A 19,260-nucleotide genomic window follows, 5' to 3' on the forward strand; every position below is an offset into this window, starting at 1 on the left:
CGACTCCCGCGAGGGGCTCGAGTTTCTGCGCGGCGGCGCGGCCTACCTGCAGCGCGGCGCTGGTGTCCTCCAAGGCGTACACGCGCACGCCGGCGCCGCGGGCCTCGGCGAAGACGGCGACCTGGATCCTCTTGGCGGCGCCCTGGGTGGGGGACAGCGGGCTGAGCGGCCCCACGATGGGGCCGCCCGCAGACTCGCCGACCAGCACCACGGCCGACAGCTGGTCCCACATGAGGTACATCTGCGTGGCGTCCAGCTGCACGAAGGCGGGCGTGTTGATGGTCTCGGCGCCCACGGCCAGCAGCTCGCGCCACGACGCCTGCTCGCCGTCGGCGGAGAGGTCGTGGCTGCCCCACACGGACAGCCGCCAGTCGGGCGACAGCGCGGCGCAGTGGCGCACGCTCAGCACGGCGGACTTGTTGAGCACGAGGCCGGGCGGGCCGACCTGGACCACGCCGGACAGCAGGGTCTGCCCCTCGGCCAGGCGCGGCCGCGCGCGGTCCTCCGTCAGCACGGCCAGCGAGATGAGCGCCTCCTGGCCGCGGGCCAGCGCGCCCTCCGGCACCGTCAGCGACACGCCGCACTCGGGCAGGGACAGGCGCGCGCCCGCGGACGTGGCGGAGCACGTCGTCATGGTGACGCCCACGTCGGACAGGGAGTCGCCTGCAACACCCAGTCCCAAAAAACCATGGGTCGCATGGGATCCCATGAGTCATATTCCATGGGACCTAACTGAAATCCCATGAGAACGCGGGTCAGCACCATGGGTAAGTGGCCTCCCATTGAAAATTGAGGTGATTTCCCATTGCGCGGGATGAACACCATGGGAGGGCCTCTCCATGGTGTGAACTTTCTCATGGCGTCGCTATTCCCATGGGATGGAATTTCTGCCCGTGCGTTGAAGTCTCCGTCTAATTTTTACGTTGAGGTAATATCATGTCAACGGTGACTTGTAGACAAAATCTAGTTGCAAAATCGGTTGTATCGTGAAAAGTTCACCTTAAGCGGACATTAATGTGGGTGATGACCCTCGCAGACGGAGGCACTTCATAGAATGATCTTTCTAGACACTCTGTCATGGCAAGGAAGTGCTCCCATGGGACACACCATGGGGCATCTCCCCATGGGTTGCTCAACACCATGGGAAATGGTGCAAAAAATCAATGGGATATCTTCCCCATGGGAAAAATCGGCCCATGGTGTCCCATGGCGTCCCATGACTCATGGGATGCTCAATGGGTTTTTGGGACTGGGCAGGGAAGAGAGGCAGTCACAAATCAGTTGCGTTCGACGACCCTGCAGCCCCGCAGCCTTGCAGTGCTGCTTCCCCGCCACATTTTTCTCCGCTCCACTCGGCGAGACGCGGCGAGACGCGGCGAGACGCGGTGGAGACGCGCCGCGACGGCGAAGGGCCCCCAAAGGGTTGCCGAGATACGGCGCCGCGATTGGGCACGCTTACGCCGCCGCGCCACTGTGAAGCCGCGAAGGGCCACGAAAGGGGCCTTGACGGAGAGCCGCGGCGTAGCGTGGCGCGGCATTCGGCCGATACTGCGGTACGCGCGGAACGAGAGGCATTCGGGCGGGGCGGGGCGGGGCGCTGGGGTGACGAGGGCTCATTACCCGTTGCCTGCCGCGCCCCGCCCCGCCCCGCCTTGACGAGAGATGAAGCGTATCGCAGGGGACACGCTCCAGGTGACTCCACGACGCCGCCGGTCGTCGTCGCGCCTCGCGTGGACCCAGGCTCGACTTCCTCCAGGGAAATAAAGAGCCGGCCGTATGTTACAGGGACGCGGCCGGAGGCAGGCCGGGACAGCAGGACGACAACCCCCGGCCAGCAGCAGCAGGTGCGCGGCCTTCTTCTCCTCCTCGACGTCCGCGGCTCGGCGCGGCCCGCGCGTAAGACTCGCATAAGTAGAGCACATCCTGCGCGGCCATAAATCCATCGCGACCGTTTGTTTCCGTTCGACTCTTGCTGCCGCCGCGCCGTCCAGGCCGTCCAGGCCGTCCAGGGAAGAACGCACACGCACACACACTGGCACACTCACACACACGGCGCGCACGCATCTGCATGGACAGGAAGGTGCGCCAATCTCCATGCTAGATATGTATCGGCCACCTTGTTGCCGCCACGCCACGCCACGCCGCGCCGCGCCACGGCCGCGGGGTTGTAGCACTCGGCGGCTCGGCTCGGCGGGGCGAGGCGTGTCAACACGCAACGGAGCGCTAAACGCGAGTCGGGGAGCAAAACGCGCGTCACGATCAGGCCTCCTCGATTACACCGCCGAGCTGAACAAGTCCCCCCGGCGGCCCGTCCGTGCCGTCATCGCCGTCCTGGCGGCCCGACCCGGCCGTCCCGTCCCGGCGAGCTTCCGGCCGAGAGGCGCCGAGGCGTTCCCACATGCGCAATTATACACGTCGCGTAACGGGGAACGGGATGGAGCCGCCCAACGGAGCGAGCAGTCCCGGTGCACCGGGTTGGTTGGGTTCGAACACCCGCTCAATCAATAAACTTTTCTTTTTTCCTCGTTTCCGTTCCTCTGGCTCGCCGAGTCACGCAGGGAAGGCCAATGCGACGCGCGCCGCACTAGACACAGGCCTGGCGGACGGGCGGCCTATGGCGGCCAGCTCAGGGGGATTAGTCAAGGGCTGCGCGGCCGCTGGGTGACGGTCTGACGGTGTGACTCAGCCCCGTCACTCCGTCACGCTTCCTCCGAGAAGCCCCGCCACTGCACAGTGCAGGCGACGCGGTGGTGGCGCGCCACGTCAGGGCGTCAGCTGGGGGCGGAGGGCGGACGGGGCGGCGGGCATGAGCGATGTAGTGCGCGCTGCGGTGGGGCTCCAGTGACCGCGCACCGATCTGCCCAAACAACACATCATCTGGATGCGCCATCAAAATTCATGCGACCGACCGCACACCAGCCACCGCGCCGCCCGCGTATAGTCCCCACGGAGTCCGCGCAGTCCGCCCGCGCGGCCGAGTATGCACACACACACACACACACACGCGCGCGCGCGCGCGCGCACACTGGCGAATAAGTCGACTCGATGATGATGAATATTATTTTGCTGGACCGGCCGGCACACTAGTCACGCGTCACGGCGCGGTCACGCGAGTCACGCGGACAACAAACCGCTCCATGGCACCGCCAAGTGACTCATCTCCATATCAGCCGGGCAGCCCGAGCAGGCAGCCAGGCATAGGCCGGACGGGAGGGGGGGGGGGGGCAGCAACTTTGAATGCGAGCGCAGCGCACTGTGTGAGTTGGGCCGTGCGCTCGGTGGGCGGGGCGGGGCGGGGCGGGGCGGGGTGCCGAGGGGGCGTCGTCGCGGACGGGGCCAATTTGCGAAGCAAGCCGACCGGGCCGCGTCCCCGTAGTGTCCCGCACGCTCGGCCACGCTCTAGATGAATGGCAAACATGACTGAATGGGGGCGGGGCGGGGCGGGGTGGGGTGCGGCGGGCCGGCCGACAACGGGGACCGGGGCGACGGCCCTTTTGGACGACGTCCACAATCCAGCGCGCTCAGGTGCGGCCGTCGAGAGGCGCGGAGCGCGGACGACTTGACGTCGGCCAGCACGGCCAGCACCGCACACCGCACGGCACGGCGCTCCCCTCCCCGCTTGGCACGCTGCCGCGCTGCCGCCAGCGCTGCATTCCGTGCAAGCCGCGCGTCGGGCCGAAAGGCCGAAAGTTGGGAAAGGGTGGCGGCGCGGCGGCGCGCCGGCATGGCATTTCACCCCTTCCGAGCCCCTCTTAGTACCGCGGCCGGGCGGCCGGCGCATCAAAGCGCCAGCAACAGCAACACGTCGCCGCCGACGAGGACGACGCCGAGGGGCGTGGCGGCCGACAAGAGTCGCAGCGCCGCGCAGCGCCAACACATTCGGGATGATTTGTCAGCGCGACGTCGAGGGTGTCGCGGGTGTCGCGCGGACGAACAAATAAAAATAAAAACACGGGGCGTTACTCACCTCCGTTGACAGAGTCGGCCCGCGAGGAGCCCATGGTGCGCGTCGACGTGGCGGACGGCGACGTGGACGCCGAGGCCGTGGAGCAGGACGACGACGACGAGGAGGTGGCCGAGGCCGACGGCGTGGCCAGGTGCGGCTCGTCGTAGTGGTGCTCCGAGTCGGATCGCGGCAGCGGCAGCGGGTAGTGGTAGCAGCTGAGGGGTGCGGACAGCGGCGGGCCCAGCCCCATGCCGGGGCCCAGGCTGCCCAGCCCGTTGAGGCCGGCCAGGCCGTTGAGGGCGCCGTTGAGGGGGCGGCCGCCCAGCGAACCGGCCAGCGACCCCAGCGGGGGCCCCACCGTGCCCAGCCCCAGGCCGACGGGCACGGAGGACGTCAGGTCGGGGCCCTTCTTGTCCGTGTCCGGGATGAAGTCAGCGGGGTACTCTGAAACAAAGAGCAGGCCAAGACGCTCATTAACAAGAAGCCAAGTTGGCGACGACGACGGCGGGGAGGCGCGCCCCACGGCAGCCCCTCGGCGACGGCGAGGCCTGCGGGGCCCAGCGCGACATGGCGGCTACTATTCTGGCTGCATAAACTCATTCCGGGCAGAAACAATGCCACTATTCAGCTCCGAGGCTCGGCTGGCTGCAGGGCTGCAGGGCTGGCCGGCTAAATTATTAATGGCCCTAGTTCCGGGACCAGCCGTGTCAACATATCCGCAAGCACTTGGGAATTCTTGGACCCCAAGTTTACACAGCGACTGGCGCCACGCGGCCCCGCCCCGCCCCCTGCCCCTGATTCAATCACCAACAATTATCGACTCGGCATTGTGCTCGCGGTGGGGCCACCGTGGGGCCACCGTGGGGCCACCGATCTCGGCTCGGCCTCCCCCACGACCCTCGGCGGCGGAGGCCGAGGCCGTGGCTGTCGGAAGTTGTGTCACTGCGACCGCAAAACAGGCCAAACCCGCCAGACAATACACTCCGGGCCGCCAAGTTGGGCCCTTTAATCCCGCCAGGCCGCCAGGCGGCAGCGTCTTACATCAAAACTCGCCAGCGCCGCCAACTAGACAGACCGCCCGGGAAAGAACACGGACTACCCCGTCGGCTCGGTGCGCTCCGCCCTGGCGGTGGCTTCTGCGCGCCGAGCGCCGCGCCTCGCCGAGTTCCAGGAACAAAGCACGTGACGGCTGCGACTTGGCAGGGAGGACTTCTTGCCAAAGACGCGAACGGCCGAAGGGGGCGCGGGCCTACAGGCCGAAATGCCGAAAGTAGCGAAGGCGGCGGGGAAGGCCCGGTCGACTGGCAGGCAAGGCAAGGCAGGCAGCGCCCGCCGCGAGGCCCTCGAGGCGACAACAGGTGTCGGGGCATTGGCAGCAGCTCGCGGAGGGAGGGGAGGGGAGGGGAGGGGAGGGGAGCGAACGGCTCCTTTGAACCACCCCCACCCCCTGCAGCCCGCGAGAGGGGTTGCCCGGGGGCGCCTGTGAAATGCGGCAATGCGGCCTGTCCTCTATTGTTTAGTCGTATACGCCGGCACGCCCTGCCGCCAGACAGACAGTTGGACAAGTTCGCCCGCCCTCCCCACCAACACAGACACCTGCTTTGTACACACGCATACACACACACATTGGCGGCGCATTGCAGAGCGTAATTCAGTTATCCGCGTTGTGTTTCATGCGCTCCCGCCCCGCGTGGCACATCGACTCCACTGCGAGGCTGCTGCCGCGGCGCGGACCGTTCCCGTTCACGGACCGCCAGTCCCCCTTTGACGACGAGCCGGGCACGAACGGGCAGCCATACTCCGGCCACTGCGCGCCGCGCACTCGGCGCACTTCGAGGACGTCGGAGACGTCGGCGACAACAAGACGGCCGAGATGGCGGTAATTAGCGCGGAAATCTTACCCGGTCGGAAGCGGCGGCCTTCGCAAAGTAGTTGGGCTAATTAAAAGAGTTTGGCCGGCGGCGGCGCGGCGGGGCGGGCAGACAGCTCGGGGAGAAAGATCGGGAAATTCGGGAATCGAATCCTACGGCCGGAAGGCTACAGCTACAAAGCTCCAGACTGGGCTGACTGACTCGGGAAGGGGGCTGGGCTCGGTGTTTAACTTGCAGTTAGTTCCAGCTTTAGCCCGGAGGCCAGTGTGGGGCCGGCACGCTGGCGGGCCACACGGGCCGCGGCCCGGAGAGGCACCGCCGCGGGCCGTCCTGGGTGCTGGGCCGCCCCGTGGCCGCCCCGCCGCCCGGTCCGGCACGTCCAGAAAAACTCTATTCCCGCGACAGGACAGCCCTCATCAAACCTCATCTTTATGGACGAGGCGGCCCCGTGGCCCTGCGGCCTACGGCCCGGGGGCGCGGAGCCGGCCGCCGCAGCAACAGTGCGTGGCGGCGCGGCGGCGCCGGGCCCTATTGATGGACATGACCCATCCGGGGCTTCCGCGTCCCCGTCGGGGGCCGTCGGGGGCCGTCGGGGACCCCGAACACGACAACGGGGACGCCGTCAGCGCACTTGAGTTTCCAGGCGTTGTGCCTTTGGCTGCGAGCGAGCCCTGGGCCGGGCCGGGCCGGGCCGGGCTCCCTTTGCCAGCACCCATTGTTTCGGCCCGGCACGCCCCTCCCTCTCTCCAACAACGGGGGCCTATACGACGACGACGTGTCGTGAGTGTCACACCCGAAAATGAGTTTCCTTTCCCAGAGGCAGCGAGCGAGGGGGAGAAAGAGAAAGACGGAGACAGGGAGAGAGGGAGAGAGAGAGGCTCGTGGATCTACAGGGGCAATGAGCGATGTAGCCACCGAAGCGTGGGAGGCATAACTAACCGCTCGATCAATCGGGGAGCAAAACACACACACACACACACACACACACACAGCTCAATGCGTCGATGAGCGGCGCGGTGACTTACCGGTGGACGCCTCGGTGTAGGCGCGACGTCCGCGACGTCCGCGGCGCCGCAGCAGGCGCACAAGCAGCACGGCCACCACGGAGAAGACGGAGAAGGCCACGCCCAGGCCCACGTACAGGGCGGCATGCAGCTCGCCCTCGGCTGCAACAGAGCAAGACACAGTCAGCGCACAGGTCACCTTTCTTACGTTTCTTAGTCTCGGATTGAAGTAAGAATAAAAAGGCGCGTACGTCCTTTGTGGGCCCCACTAAACGCGTCAGAATAACCGGGCCTTTAGGACAAACCCCCTTCACGCGCGTGTCTGTGTGTGTGTGTCCCGATGCTGCACACACATACAGCAGGTTGACTCCGGAGCGACGTCGTTCTGTCTCTGTCGCACTCACGGGGCGCCCCGTAGGGGTGCGAGAGAGACAGAAACGATTCTCCGAGCGCTCAAAGGGGACGCCCCTTCCTGCAGGCCGCGCCCCGACATTATTAGTTGTTCACCGGGAGGGGACACACACACACTCACACACGCGGCAACGCCTAAACGAAACAAGACGGAAAATAAAAAGACGCGACCTGTCACAAAAGTGTCGCGCGGGGGGCGTGGCGTGGCGGCGCGGCGGACGAGCGACAAAAGATGCAGCGGACTAATTTCCTGCCTGCGGCTCTGCGCCTTGCGTCGGGCCCTTCGGGCTGAGAAATGCGCGCGGCGAGAGCGAGAGAGACGGTGCGCGGGGACGACGGCGACGTCCAGGACGGGGGGAAAATAGGAGTCTCACACAAATACTATCAGATCCTAGCAAGCGGGGCGACACACTCGCGCACACAGACACAAACACACACACACGGACGCGGACGCGGTGCAGTGTGCTTTTGCAGGGCTTTGCAGTGGGCCCGCACTGCCATTTACTACGCCCGGACAGGACGGCGCAGCGCCCAGCCACGCCCCGCTTCGCGGCCGCGCCAGCCTCCTCCGTGGAGTGCACGTCGCGCTCCCCGGTGCCGGAGTGGTAGTGGCTCACGGCGTCGACGACGACGGCGGCTATCGCGACGCGCGGATCTCCGCGAAGCAGGTCGCCAAGAAGACCGAAACGGGGGGGACTGCCCTCATTCGAAGAGTCGACGATTTTCGTCGAGTTTCCCCGCAGCCAGTGAGTCTTCCGGTGCCGCGTTTCGTTCCGAGACCCCTTATCGTCCGCGGGGCGCAACCTAGCCTCGCGCACACCCTCTTCCTCGGTCTCTTGGTCTTCGTCACGGCCGCTCAGTCAACTGTCCGTCAGGCCGTGTCCAATTGGCTGGCCGAGGGTTGGCTTGGGTCGACTTGGGTCCCCCGCGAGGCCTGCCCGCGTCCGGGCCCTGCCCGTCGAGTCCCTGGGGACCCTGCCCGCCATCATGCCTTACGAAATGTCGCCCTCCCGACCCGGCGCCGCTGCCACACCAGTGTGCCAACGTGCGGCCGCGGTCCCATTGTTCATCGCGCTTAAAATGTGATACATTGAAATGCAACCGCGACGCAGCGGCACGGGGACGGGCCAGGCCCGCGGGGACGCGGCGCGCGGCACTGCGAGCACGACCAGTGGAACAGCACCGCGGGCAGCGCGACAAAAAACACGAGGAAAAACCGCCGGCGGCGGATCTTTGCGCGTTTTGTCGCGTCCGCTGCAATTGAAGCACACCACTCAAAGCGACTTACCTTCCTCCGTGAGCTGCACTCCGTCGTACTTGGCCTGGGGCACCGTGTTGGGGCGCACTGGAACAGACAAGGAATGCTTTAGCGGCTTCAGCCCTCTCTCCGACAAGTCTCCGACAATTACACCGACTTCCCTCACGCTTCCGCCCTCCTTGCGCGCGCCGTGCCCAGTGTGCCCGCCTCGCCATTTGCATTGCGCCCCAGGACCTCCCGCTGTTCCTTTCAGTGGCGCAGCGGCGCAAAAGGGTGACACGTTTTTCGAGCACCCTCCGTTTTTAAGCGGTCTTGCTACCGCTTCTAGCTCTGCATACGATCCCACTCATCCCATCCCATCCATCCACCCATCCATCCATTCAGCGCGCTCGGAGGGGACTGCATGGTCGTGGTTCGTCGTTCGTCGTTCGTCGTTCGTCGTCGCCTGCCGCCGCCTCGCCGCGCCAGTCCCCACTCCTCACAGCCACCCCCTCCCTCCTTGCCCCCTCTCTGCCCGGCTTCCCCGGCCGGTCCACGGCAAGACCGCTTTGCTAAGCTTGCCTTGGTGGAACTTTTTAAGCGGTCTTGCTACCGCTTCTAGCTCTGCATCCGATCCCACTCATCCCATCCCATCCCATCCATCCATCTATTCAGCGCGCTCGGAGGGGACTGCATGGTCGTGTTGGTTCCGTCGTCCGTCGTCCGTCGTCGTCCTGCGCCGCCGCGCCGCCGCGCCAGTCCCCACTCCTCACAGCCACCCCCTCCCTCCTTGCCCCCTCTCTGCCCGGCCTGCCGGGCCACGGCAAGACCGCTTTGCTAAGCTTGCCTTGGCGGAACTTTTTTTTAGTTGTTGTTGTTGCTGGTTCTTCAGGTTGTTGTTGGCGGGCCGGGGAGGCGATCCGAGCGCCGCCAAGCCGAAGGCGGGCGCGGCGAAGACCGACACCCATTAGCTTAATGGCCTGACCGCGCGCGAGATAACCTACACCGCTACACCGCGCTATCACCGAATTCGGGTCTGGACCTGGCCCACCCGGACACTCCACCCTCAAAGCCGCAGAGCGACGCCGACTTGAATGCAGGCCGAGACTCGAAGGCGAACGGACCCAGATTCCCAGCCTCCAGAGAGGGAGAGAGAAGACTCACCTGGGCACTCGGACACGCAGTCCGCCTTCTGCGCGGGCGCGCCGGGGCAGTCCTTGCCGCCGTTGGCGGGCGCGGGGTTGGTGCAGGTGCGCGTGCGCCGCTGCACGCCCGGGCCGCACGTGGCACTGCAGTCGCTCCACGAGCCCCACTCGGACCAGGCGCCGTCCACTGCAACAGAGACACACACGTCAAGGCGGCGATGCGGCGATACAGGGAGAGGGACAACGACGACGTAGTCCCACGCACATCCGCGTGGAACAACGTCCAATTGTGACATTGTCATTTCGTGGCCGGCTCTGCGTGCGCGTGTGTGTGTGTGTGTGTGTGCGTGTGTGTGTGTGTGTGTGTGTGTGTGGCGGATGGAGATAAGCCGATATTGAATACGAAATGAGGTGATGCCCATTACGGCGGCGCGCCTCTCCGATGATACTTTCTCGTTATCCGGTTGTCCTTCGCCCTCTTCGTCTCTCTCTCTCTCTCTCTCTCTCTCTCTCTCTCTCTCTCTCTCTCTCTCTCTCTCTCTCTCCCTCTCTCTCTCTCTCTCACGCGGGCCGGCCCGGCTCTGCAGGTTGCAGTCCACGCCACGCCACCCGCCGCGGCCCTACACACTGCGATCCAGCAGCAGCGAGTTGCCACACTGTATCGCCAGCCCCATCTGCCGCCATCTATCTAGCCGGGCCCACATTACACGGCCGATCCAAATCTGGAATATGTGATCAGTGTACGCCCGGTGTGGGTGTGGCGGCCCGCTGGATGCGTGCGTGTCTGTGTGTGTGTGTGGCGTCGACGTGTCTCTGGCCTCTCAGCAAGTCGGAATACCCCCTCCACCAACAGCAGCCACCGCACCGGAGGTGGTCGTCGAACGGCCCTGGCATGGGTTCAAATCTCCGGCTCGGACATGTCGTTTCGGTAGTCAACGCGCTGGGGAATCCACAAACCGGAGAGCGTTTAACGAGCGCCGGAGAAAACGAGAGTTCCACCGGCAAAGCAATAAGGGGAGAGAGAGATTTGATTCCGGATTAGATGTCCTTATTAATTTGGGCCCGAGAGAGTCCTCCGAAGAGAGCGAGAGCGCTTGCACGCCGCGGCGAAAGCTACAGTGCACTGCCGGCCGGCATAATGAGAAGCCGTAGAGCGGGTGGGACTCCAGTTGCACTTCCAGAGCTCCAGTCCATTCCAGTCCGCGGAGTTTCATTTCCCTGCCCCGTTCCAGGCGCAGGCCGTTTGTAGAGCCCCCTGGAGTTTCGAATTTTCCAGCCAGCAAAGCGAAAAGCAGAGCGGCGGCCAGCCAGCCTTCCGCCCAGCTTCCAATAATGCCGCACATTCTTATGAGCGGCGAGATGAAGTTCTCAAGAGCGGCCATCGCGGAGGCGGCGGCACGACCCCGCGACCGGGGGGGGGGGGGGGGCGCGCTTCTTGGTAGAGTCCAGGAGGACGCCGGGGGAAAGGGGGGACCTATTGTTACGGCCCATGTGATGCATGTGGGTAGATCTGTCGCCGGCGATACACGGACTACGGACCTTCGGGATACCGAAAGCACTGACTCGACTCGCTGCGCTGTTCGGCCCCGTTCCAGGCTCAAAGACCTGCCCGGCCAGCCAGCCAGCCAGCAGGTCACGACACACGCGTGCGAACCACACTGGAAATCCACATCATTCTACCCGATTCGATCCGGAATGCGTAAATCACGACCTATTCGGCGTGGCATCCATATATATGTATATGCATCAACCTTGCTACACTACAAATCAAAAATTGATTGAGAAACAGGAAGTTGGGGGCGGAGCAGGGGGGGCTCAGTGGTCCAATTTGGAAGCGACCGCGATATTCACTAATCCCCGGTGAAAAATGAATGGGCCCGAGACGTTCCGCGAGCGTGTGTGTGTGTGTGTGTGTGTGTGTGAGTGTGTGAGAGTGTAGGTGTGTGCGTGCGTGAGCTGTCAGCACCCATACCAGTCGGACCGGCCCAACGTATTATGCATAAGCCCCCCGTGTCCTTCAAAGTCCTGCCGGGCTGGCGGTGCTGGCGCTGCTTGGCCTGCTCGGCGTTCTTCGCGGCCGTCCCCGGCACTGCCGGTGATTTGCACGCATTCCGTCGGCCCGCCCGTATGTCACCGCGCCCACGCCTCCAGCTTCCTGGCGCCGCAAAGTGCTCCGCTACTTTTTATTTAATTTTTTGCAAATGGCTGTCCCGCGTTTAATTTCCTCGATTTTATTTTTCGTTCCGCTGCGACATTGGAGCACTTGGACCGGTCGGGCGAGCGGAGTGACTGCCCGCTGGTTGACGGTCTAGTTGACGGCAGCCCGGACGGACCGAGGCGGACGCCCAACGGGCACACTGGGAGCGCTGATGATAGATACCGCGCATATTTGTACAGAGCGGGAGCGGCTTCGGGGACCTTCGGGGCATCGGCATCAAACATTGACAGGCCGCTGTTGTTTTCGGCCGCGCGTGCCTTCGCATTTAATGAACGCGCCCAGCTAATGGCCGCACGGCGCATCGATTGACAATCGCGACCGCGTCGCTCCGTCTCTCTCGCACCCACGCGCGCTTACGCGGCACGCGTGCGAGAGGGAGAGAGACGGAGCGACAGCGCGACGAGAGTATTCCGGCTGCCTCGCATCGCGAGGGGCGCTGCTAGCGTTGCTAGCGCTACTCGGGGCTTTGACTTCGGCGGCCACTCGAACAGATAAAGGAGGTGGCAGTGCACGTCCCCGCCGAGGCCTCCGAGTGCCGCGAAGTAATGGCTGCTGCAACTTCGCACACTCGTCTCGCTGCCTAATGAGAGGCCGCGCGGAATAAAGAAATAAAAAACAAACCAGACTTTATTACAAAATTCCCCGCTTGTTTTTCCTCCTCTCCCATGTCGGAACACTCTCCGTCGCGCTTCCCCTACATTCCCGGCGCGGCCGATATATCTCAGATTAGGCCGGCCTCTCACTTTGCAACACCTGGCGCGATTTATGGGCCTCCCCCCCCCCCTCCCGGGCCGGTGCGCGATCGGTTTTAGGGTTAACAACACTTGTTGGATTACAGCCCGGCTCAGCAGCTGCCGCCCCGAGCACCCCTTGGGCCTTGCGCCCCACGGCCTGCAGGGCCCGCGTCGTTTTCGTCGCTCTGTCTCTTTCGCACTCATGGGGTTGCCCGTGAAGGTGCGAGAGAGACAGAGCGACGAAAACGGCTCTCGGACTCAGGGCCCCACGCACCGCCCCGGGCCCTCACACCGGTCGGCCCTTGCACGCCGGCGCGCGCTGGCCCGCCGCCGTCTCCCTCGCACCCCACGGGATGCCCCGACAGAGCGAGGGAGACGGAGCGAGCGCGTCCAGGTTTATGTGTCCGGAATCCAATTACGCGCCACAACAAACTTCCGAACGATCACGGAATGAATTCCCGTGCGCCCCCCCTCGCACGCACACACACACGCACACGCCAAATCCCCGGTACTCACCGTACACCGTGAGCTGCGCCGGGTCGGACGTCCGCCGGGCCGCGATGTTCTCCGCCACGCACGTGTAGTTGGCCTGGTCGGCCAGGCGCGCGCGGCTCACCAGGAGGTGCCCCTCGCCGGACACGAAGACGGACGAGGCCGCGGGCGCGTCGCCGCCGCCCGCGCCGCCCGTCGCCAGGGGCTGCCCGTTGCGCAGCCACGTCACCGTCGGCGGCGGCACCCCGGCCGGCGGCAGGCACCGCAGCTCGGCCTGCTCGCCCAGCGCGATGCGCGTGCCGTAGGGCGCGGCCGTGAACTGCTTCTTGAGGTCTGCAACAGCGAGAAAAGGCAGTGGGTAAGTTCGACGCCATGCTCGGGGGCGGCCGGGTGCTAATCCCCGCCAGGCAGGCCGACGAGGCCGCCGCGCTGGGTCAGCTCGCAGGGAAGCCCCAGGCCCTGCCGCAGGCCTGCGGGCCGGCCGACGCAGGCAGGGCGCTAACAGGATCCGCTGATCCCGACGGCCCGGCCGGGGCAGCGGGGGTGACTGACGGCCACCCTCACGGCCTTCCTCGGCTCGGCGAGAATAAAACCGCCAGGACTTGCCGGCAGTGCATCCACCGCAGCTGCGGCCGCGATAAGCACCGCGAGGACCTTCATTAGCGGGACGACCACGACGGCCACGTCCAGCGGGGACTCCGCCGAGATGCTGCCGATAGCCCCGCTTGCTTCCGTCACCAGCTGGACGCCGCGTCGCCGCGTCGCCGTGTCCGAGGCCCTGTCCGTCGACGGCGTCGTGAGCGAGGCACTACACTGCGGCTGGAGGGACGCGAGGACGGCGAAAAGGGCAGCCTCGTCCTCGACAGCGCCGCCGTTGCCTCCACCGCGACGACGGCCTGCTTTGTCTCCGAGGGGCCGCCAACGTCAACGCCGCGGATTTCGGATTCGTACCCCCGCTGGTGCTCCCCCCACCCCGCCCGCCCCGCCTCCCGGGGCGCCAAGTCGAGTCAGAAAGGCACACGCCAACTCGACTAACTCCGGCGCCAGCCCGTATTAACTAATTGTTTATTCCGTGACGACGCCCGGGGGCGCCAGGGGGTGGGGGAAGAGGGGAAGGGGCTGACAACCGGGGACTCCGGCGCACCGCACTGTAGAACCACACGCACCGCGTCGAGCGCACGCCGCCAAACCAAGAACCACGGCTGGTCGCCAAAACGCGTCCTCCGCTGGCTTCACCAAGAAGCAAGCTTTTTCAATTTGCCGCCGCCGCGTTGGTGGCGTTGCATGCCTCTAACAAGGACCCCCTTCCCGTCCCCCCCGCGAGTCCAGCAGCGTCGCCCTGCTCCGCCCCGAATCGGTCACGCTCCATAAAAAGCGCAGCCCTCCTTTTTTACAGCTTGCTCCGCGTTGCTCTGCGGTGCTCCGGGCTGGCTGCTTGTTTCGAATAACTCGAAGCCATCATTAATAACGCGTACGACTTTTAGGGCCGCGCGGCGTGGACACACATGCGAGCCAGGCCCCGCCAGGCCCCGGCCGAGGGCTCGGCCCAGCTGCCCCAGTGCCGCGACAAATTTCCACCAAAGCCTTTACGATGCTTTCCCGCCATGCGGCGACCAGGTTGCTCCCGTCTCTCTCACACGCGCGGGACGTTCCGCTAGAGTGCGAGAGAGACGGCAGGAGTCTCGCTCGCTCCGCGGCTAGAGCGTCAGGCTAACGCGTTGCTTTTCCGAGGGCGGGGCGGGACGTCACGCGTCCTTGACGGATGATTTACGCCCCTCGAACCTCGAACCTTGAACCGCCGAGCGGCGCAAGCGCAGCCAGGGAAATTGCAGATTGAGACAGTGAGGCACTCCAGGACGACGAGCAGGAGCGACGCGGCGACGGCGGCGACGACGCTGCCCTGGAGCCATTGTCCCTCGAATAAAAAAAGCCTCCCTTTTCTTATTGCCGCCACTAGGCCCTTCCAGCCCGGGCTTAACAGCCCTTCGTACAGCGTTACAGTGTTACGGCACCCCGGGGTTGCAATTACCCCGTACATCGCCGTGCCCGGCCAGCCCGAACCCCACCGGCCGGCACGGCCCGGCACGGCCTAGAAGGGCTTCGCGTCGTCGCCGTGGCCGGCGTGGCCGCCCTGGGCAGGCTTCTCCTCTCGCCACATTTGTCTCTGTCTTGGCGGTTCCCGTCCCGGCGCACCGCCACGCGAAATAGAGGAATAGAGGCGGCAGTGTCTCAACACGTTTGTGGGTCATAGAGCGCAGCGTGCAGCACATGGCCGGGCCAGCGCGGTTTGTTGATTTGTAGGCTTCGGCCGCGCCGCCTGCAGACTCATTCCGAGAGGCGTTTTCGTCGCTCTGTCTCTCTCGCACCTGCACGGGGCGCCCCGTGAGTGCGAGAGAGACAGAGCGACGAAGACGACGCTCGGAATGAGTCCGCTGCACCGCCTGTACACCGCCCCGATCGCATGATGAGGACCTCGCCAGCATAAATTCACCTCGCCGATTGCATCCTTCACTCACTCACTCGCCGACAGCGACGACGCGCTCCCTCTCTCTCGCACTCACTTTCCCCGCCGAAGATATCGCGAACGGTGAAAGGCCGGGCACGCAGCGAGCGCCAACAGTGTTACAAACAGGGCGGCCAACGTCCGCGAGGAGGCAGTAACGCGCACAGGAGAAAAAGTTGTTTTCGTTGCGGGGCGGATGGTGGCCCCCCTGGAGCGTCTAGCATGACTGCACCTTGACTCGCCCGCTTGAGCTGCTCGGGGCCCTGGCTGCCCTGGCTGCCCTGGCTGCCCTGGCGTGAGAGGGTACTGCCATCTTAACGACTCTCCCTGAGCAAGCAGTTTGCGCCGCGCGGTGGTTGCGCCAGGCGGCACCGGGCGGCAGCACCGTCGCGCGGCCCGACGTTTTTATCGACTCCTATCGCCTCCCAGGTGCTTACCATGTACGCTATGTGGGACACGGCCTAATGAGCCGAGAAGAATACGGTAAAATGTTCGGCGTCGTGTGTGTGTGTGCGACTGTGTGCAACCCTGGCGGACGCTTCGCCAATCTGCAGTAAATTAGCCGCGTTTCGGGATAAGTCGGCTAATCTGCTTTCCAAAGCCAGCGAGGGAGACTTTCGCTGCGTGGTACTGTACTTCTGTTGCACCCACGGCACGGCCCCCGGACGACGCGACTTGGCTCGCGCTCCAGAGACCGAGGTCCTTCCCGCTCGCCTTCCTCTCCGCCGGTCTCCAGGATCGGACCGAGGAGGATCATGACCTCCTCCGAGAGTTGCAGCAGCAGCCCGCCGCACCATCCCTCTCCCGGGGGCATTGTTGGCGCCGACGAGACGACTTCACAGAGTAACAGCACGGCGAGACTCCGCCAGGGTAATCCCTTCTGCCTCTGTGAATAAGCCTGGCTTCCAGCAGCCGCTCCAGCCGCTTCCAGCGCCACACTAGCGCACTGCACAACTATAGCGGCCGATAACGTCTCGGCACGACGCATGGCACCCCACGGCAGGCTGTCTGTCTCTCTCGCACCTGTACGGGACGCCCCGTGAGCGCGAGAGAGACAGAGCGACGAGAACGACCCTCGGAATCTGCCTGCAGCCATCTGCAGATGCAGCGTCTAGATGTCCCATCGCACCTCGGCATTAGTCCACCTGTTGGACGGACGGCCCGGGCCGAGGCGGCCCCCGCAAACACACACACAAACGAGCACACACACACACACACACACACACACACACACACACATACACACAGAAATACACACACACGCACCGCGGATTAATACCACTCGTAATAAAAACGATGACGCGGCAGTAAAGCTGTCTCCCGATCAATTTGGAAGCGTTTCCAAACGACTAACTGCTATCGCGCGCGCAAAACTGGTCCGAAAAAAGACGCGCGCGCGCGAGGCGGAAAAGGGCGATAACAGCAAAAAGAGAAGAGAGGTAAGGTGAGGCGAGCGGATTGGCGGAGCCTGGCCGTGCCGTGCCGTGCCGTGCCGCGCCGTGCCGCGCCGTGCCCGCGGGGGCGCGCCCTAAGCGAGCAGCGCGGTCACGTGCGCGGCCCGGCGCCCCACCGACACAGATAGGGGTTTTTCAAACCGCCGCAGGGAACGAGTGAACAGTTTCGGAGAGAGAAAGAAGGCGCGTCGACTGGAGCGGGCGCGCGGCGCGGGGGCGGGCAGCTTGACGATGCTCTCCACGTACAGCCAGCCAGGGGGAGGGAGAGAGAGAGAGAGAGAGACAACACCCATTACTAGCCATTCCGGTGAATTATTGTGCTGTGGGCTTGGAAGCTGCAGGTGTGAGCACGGAGCCACGAGGGGGCCGCGTCGGGGCCCCCGTCTGAATCAGATGGCCCCGGGGCCCCCGCTCTGCGCCGCTCTGCCAGCGATCCCCAATCCCCGCCAGGCCTTGCTTGCCCCGGAACGGATATAAATTAAACAAAAACACCCGCCGCCAATATGGCCCAAGTTTGCGCGGTAAATAGATCGAGGTCGAGATCGGGGACGCCGAGCACGGCGTGGCTGGCGGTGGCCGAGGCCGAGCGCCTGGAGGGTGCCGCCCCGCCGCTCCGCAAGACGCGCCCGTCCCGCAGTGTGGCCTACCCTCGGATCCGCGGGCGGCAGCGGAGCGCAGCGGAGCGCAGCGGCCCACTGCCAGCGGAGCGGAGCGGCGGTCCCGGTCGACGGCGGCGGCCGTGCTGCGCGCAAGGCTGCCGCCCTCGACGCCGTCGTCGCCGTCCTCACGTCGCCGTCGACGACCAGCGGGCCGACTGGCAGGTTGACGCGGTGCTGCCGGTGGCGGCTCGGCGGCGCGCGGCGCGACAAAAATACTAGGCGCTGTCCTCATCAGGGAGGTGCGCGTCGAACGTGCCTGCCCGCACAAATAAAGCGCAGGGACTCTCGTCGGGGACGTGACAAAGTCCGAAATAAGGCACTTCCACGGGCCGGCGCCGGGCCGGCTCTCGCGATGGCGCGGCAAAGAGCCGCCCCCAGAGGGAAGGGGGAAATGATTTAGAGAAAAAATCTTTAAGAGGAACGGCGGGAGCGGCGCACCGTCGGCGCTAGTGGAGGGACAAGGGGCTCTTGTTGGGGAGCGGCGCGGGCAGCGCGAGAGGGAAGCCTTCGATGACGACGGCGTTTCCGTGTGACGCTGGCCCTGGAGCCCCGCACCGGAAAAACGTTATACTTGAATTTAAGTTTAAGTTATGCTAAACCCTAAAATATCACATCTTTACTTGTTTGAAGTATGATACGGTAAGACTAAAAATAAATTATGGTTATCCCAAAAATATGTATGCTTGACGGAAGCATAGCGATTCTGCCCATACTCCAATATAGTATAAATTATACTTAGACTTGCTATGCCTGAAACAAGCAAGTTATGCTCGCGTGAAGTCTACTATACTTGAAACTAGCATAAAGGTATGCTTGAGTGCTGCACCGAGTGACCGCCTCCCCCCACCCCTAAGAGATGGGTGGTGGGGGAGGCGGCAGGACAGACGCAGCGACGCACACCCGCATCAGCACATGTTTCGTCCCCGACGATCGTTCGTCATCGCGCGCAGGTAGCGCAACTGGCAAGGCGACGGCACCCTGTGCGGGTGGCCCGGGTTCAAGTCCCGGTCAAGCCCGACGAATTTCGGTCGGGGATGTAGCCATGTGACAAGGCACACAGTTCGACTACCATGAGGGGTCGAAATAGGGAGTGGGGAAAGGCATTGTAGGCTAGGAGACGCACGTGAGTGTAAGCTGCAAAAATTTTTAAATATCTCGTGGAAACAAGTATAGAAATACTCAAAACAAGAATAGTATAAAATAAGGATATTTTATACTAGCTTTGAGTATAATATTCTTGGCGCTATTGTAAGGATATTTTATACTAGAATCAATTGTAAAAGTGTTGATTCAAGTCTAACGTTTTTTCGGTGGCCGCCACGCCCCTGATGACAATTAACGGTGGGGCGCGACGTACGCCCCACATTTTTGGCGGCCCCTCCCCGCGCCCTCCCCGCGTCCCGCGAGCAGCGATCCAATAAGACGGGATCCAGGGCGAGGTGCCCCCTCCCCCTCCCCTCCCCTCCCTCTCTCCCGACGGACGTGGACGAGATTTGTCCGACGCCATCCTGGGCCATCCGCCGCGACAAATTACGTTAATTTTCACGGAAAGGAATAAAGAAGGGGCGGGGGAGACATTCAGCCGG

The 19,260-nt window shown here is 64.2% G+C and overlaps 2 protein-coding genes across 2 annotated transcripts in view; both read right to left on the reverse strand.

Moving 5' to 3' along the window:
* LOC117641100 (spondin-2-like) overlaps positions 1 to 19,260 on the reverse strand; it is a 468,689-nt gene that overhangs the window by 294,538 nt on the left and 154,891 nt on the right. The window lies entirely within an intron of this gene.
* The window catches only part of LOC117641099 (netrin receptor UNC5C), a 119,129-nt gene that overhangs the window by 3,767 nt on the left and 96,102 nt on the right, over positions 1 to 19,260 (reverse strand). The window contains exons 6-11 of the mRNA XM_034378208.1: positions 13,083 to 13,391; positions 9,634 to 9,801; positions 8,521 to 8,577; positions 6,843 to 6,983; positions 3,968 to 4,390; positions 47 to 663 (exon numbers count right to left, since the gene is read on the reverse strand). Of these exons, the coding sequence (XP_034234099.1) occupies positions 47 to 663; positions 3,968 to 4,390; positions 6,843 to 6,983; positions 8,521 to 8,577; positions 9,634 to 9,801; positions 13,083 to 13,391 (1,715 nt within the window). The remainder of the gene's footprint in view (positions 1 to 46; positions 664 to 3,967; positions 4,391 to 6,842; positions 6,984 to 8,520; positions 8,578 to 9,633; positions 9,802 to 13,082; positions 13,392 to 19,260) is intronic.

Source organism: Thrips palmi, unplaced genomic scaffold, assembly GCF_012932325.1.
Source record: "Thrips palmi isolate BJ-2018 unplaced genomic scaffold, TpBJ-2018v1 HiC_scaffold_15, whole genome shotgun sequence".
In the NCBI taxonomy this organism is placed as follows: Eukaryota; Metazoa; Arthropoda; class Insecta; order Thysanoptera; family Thripidae; genus Thrips; species Thrips palmi.